This window comes from Austrofundulus limnaeus, unplaced genomic scaffold (assembly GCF_001266775.1).
Source record: "Austrofundulus limnaeus strain Quisiro unplaced genomic scaffold, Austrofundulus_limnaeus-1.0 Scaffold665, whole genome shotgun sequence".
NCBI classification, from domain to species: domain Eukaryota; kingdom Metazoa; phylum Chordata; class Actinopteri; order Cyprinodontiformes; family Rivulidae; genus Austrofundulus; species Austrofundulus limnaeus.
Genome location: NW_013953067.1, coordinates 119,360 through 122,462, shown reverse-complemented (window position 1 = coordinate 122,462; position 3,103 = coordinate 119,360). Strand labels below are relative to the sequence as shown.

Sequence of the window (3,103 nt, the reverse complement as noted above, 5' to 3'; positions counted from 1 at the left end):
ATAGTGAAAGTGTTGTAAGAAATTGTAAAATTAGCAGAAAAAAGCATAAAAGTACAAAAAAGTGAGAATTTGTATTAAAATAGCTAAAACTGCTAAAATTTTCAGTAAAACAGCTAAACTGTAGCTGGAAATTCTTTAATTATCAAAAGGAGCATACGTTTGCTGAACTTAGAAATAATTTGTGATAGCTTTAAAATGTGTATTTAGCTTAAAAAAGCTAACTTTAGCTAATAACAGCTGAACATTAGCTACATTTGCAGCAAATAGCTGAATATAGCAGGAAACAACTGTAAGAAGCCTAAATAGCCCAAATTAGCAAAAAAAAAAAAGAATAATAGCAGAAAGAAGCTGAATTTTAGCTGAAATAGCAGAAAAAGCTAAAATTATCAAAATAGTAGCTAAAATTTGTACAAGAAAGTGAAAAAGAGCAGAACCAGAGCAAAATACGTTCTATAAAGATTTAGAAACATTTTAAAGCATTTTAAGGATGTTGAAAACAGCTCCATTCATTTTCAATGACATAAAAAGTGGCTATAAAGGTGAAATAGCTGAAAAAGTATAAACAGCTGAAATACCAAAAGTCATTGCTGGATTGTCATAAATGAGCTGAATATTTTGATGAGTGAATTGTTGAAATAGCACAAAAATTGTGGAAGGAGTTAGATGCTGAAAAATGTAAAGAAAAAATGATTTCAGTTGTATGAATGATTGTGAAGCGNTGAAGCGTCACACAATGATTGTGAAGCGTCACACAATGATTGTGAAGCGTCACAATTAAATAAACTGCAGAGTTTGTGTTTGTGATGAAGTGGTCCTACCTTCCTGTAGGAGTCCTCTATCGTCGGGTCGTATTTTTCCACAAAGATTCCCTGAACGAACTGGACAGTCTGGACACAGAGACAGATGGGACAGTTGTGGGACAGTTGTGGGACAGTGGTGGGACAGCGGTGGGACAGCAGTGAGACAGTGGTGGGACAGCAGTGAGACAGTGGTCGGACAGTGGTGTTAATGGAGCTCTGTCCTGCTGCCCACTGGAAGTGTCAGAGTGGAAATAACGCCCTGACTCGTCTCCATTATGAGCCTAAAGCAGGTCTTTGTGTGTCTGCTGACAGCAGAGTGTTTGTGTGTCGGAGCTGAACACGCACAGCGACACCCGTCTGTCTCTGGTCTCTACCATCAAACTGCTGCTACAGAATATTTAACCCTTCAGCTCCTGCAGGACACGGTGCTGGATGTTTAGTTCTTTAATTTTTCTTCTTCTCTAATTATTTAAGTAATTTCCTCATAAAAACACTGAGATCTTCAGTTCCTCAAAACTGTTCTCTTTAAAGTCTGCCTCAGCTGCTGCCTCTGTCTTTGTCTTCTTACGCTACTTTTAGCTTCCAGCTAGTGTTTGCTACCTTAGCTTCTAACTAGACTTTAGGTTTTAATTAGGCTTTTAGTGTTTTAGCTTTTGGTTAGCCTATTGATATTTTAGCTTTTAGCTAGCCTATTGAGACTTTAGAATTTAGTTAGCCTATTGATACTTTAGTTTTAAGTTAGCCTTTTGATACTTTAGCTTTTAGCTAGCCTATTGAGACTTTACCTTTAAGATAGACTTTTTATACTTTAGTTTTAGTTACTCTTTTGATACTTAAGCTTTTAGCTAGCCTATTAATACTTTAGCATTAAGATAGCCTTTTGATACTTTAGCTTTTAGCTAGCCTATTGAGGCTTTAGCTTTAAGTTAGCCTTTTGATATTTTAGCTTTAGTTGGTCTATTGATACTTTAGCTTTTAGCTAGCCTATTGAGACTTTAGCTTTAAATTAGCCTTTTGATACTTTAGCTTTAAGTTAGCCTTTTGATACTTGAGCTTTAGTTGGTCTATTGATACTTTAGCTTTTAGCTAGCCTATTGAGACTTTAGCTTTAAGTTAGCCTTTTGATACTTTAGCTTTAAGTTAGCCTTTTGATACTTGAGCTTTGAGTTAGCATATTGATGCTTTAGCTTTTAGCTAGCCTATTGATGTGTTAGCTTTAAGTTAGCGTATTAATGCTTTAGCTTTAAGTTAGCCTTTTGATACTTAAGCTTTTAGCTAGCCTATTGAGACTTAGCTTTAAATGAGCCTTTTGATACTTGAGCTGTGAATTAGCATATCGATGCTTTACCTTTAAGTTAGCCTTTTGATACTTTAGCTTTAAGTTAGCCTATTGATACTTGAGCTTTGGGTTAGCATATTGATGCTTTAGCTTTTAGCTAGCCTATTGATGTGTTAGCTTTAAGTTAGCGTATTGATGCTTTAGCTTTAAGTTAGCATATTGATGCTTTAGCTTTTATCTAGCCTATTGATGTGTTAGCTTTAAGTTAGCATATTGACGCTTTAGCTTTAAATTAGCATATTAATGTGTTAGCTTTAAATTAGCATATTAATGTGTTAGCTTTAAGTTAGCATATTGATGCTTTAGCTTTTATCTAGCCTATTGATGTGTTAGCTTTAAGTTAGCATATTGATGCTTTAGCTTTCAATTAGCATATTAATGTGTTAGCTTTAAATTAGCACATTAATGTGTTAGCTTTAAATTAGCACATTAATGTGTTAGCTTTAAATTAGCACATTAATGTGTTAGCTTTAAGTTAGCATATTGATGCATAAGCTTTAAGTTAGCATACTGATGCTTTATCTTTAAGCTAGCACATTGATATTTTAGCTTTAAGCTAGCCTTTTAATTCCGTGCTGTGTTGTACTTCAAACCTCCAGCAGGTCTAACTTCATGATTCGGTCAAGAGACATTCAATATCTGTTAAATAAATATTCAAACAGTTTAAAATGACAGATTAAATAAGAAAGCTGTTCTTTAAAGCAGGGTTTGTATTTCCTGTGTCATTTAGAAACCTGTGAGCTCACAGCAATAAAGCAGCACAGCTCTGATGTGTACTTCACTGACATCAAGGAAAACACAGCGCCGCAGACAAACAGCTGAGCAGAGGAAACTTACCAGAGCTGACTTTCCTACGCCTCCTGATCCCAAAACAACCAGTTTGTATTCACGCATCCTGACGGTCTGTCTGCTGGGTGACACACACACACACACACACACACACACACACACACACACACACACA

At 35.5% G+C, this 3,103-nt stretch overlaps 1 protein-coding gene across 1 annotated transcript in view; it reads right to left on the bottom strand.

The window, feature by feature from the left end:
• Positions 1–818: 818 nt before the first annotated feature.
• The window catches only part of LOC106531700 (ras-related protein Rap-1b), a gene marked incomplete at its 3' end in the record, with an annotated part of 7,018 nt that continues 4,733 nt past the window's right edge, over positions 819–3,103 (bottom strand). The window contains 2 exon segments of the mRNA XM_014027618.1: positions 819–887; positions 2,977–3,046. Coding sequence (XP_013883072.1) covers positions 819–887; positions 2,977–3,033 — 126 coding nt within the window.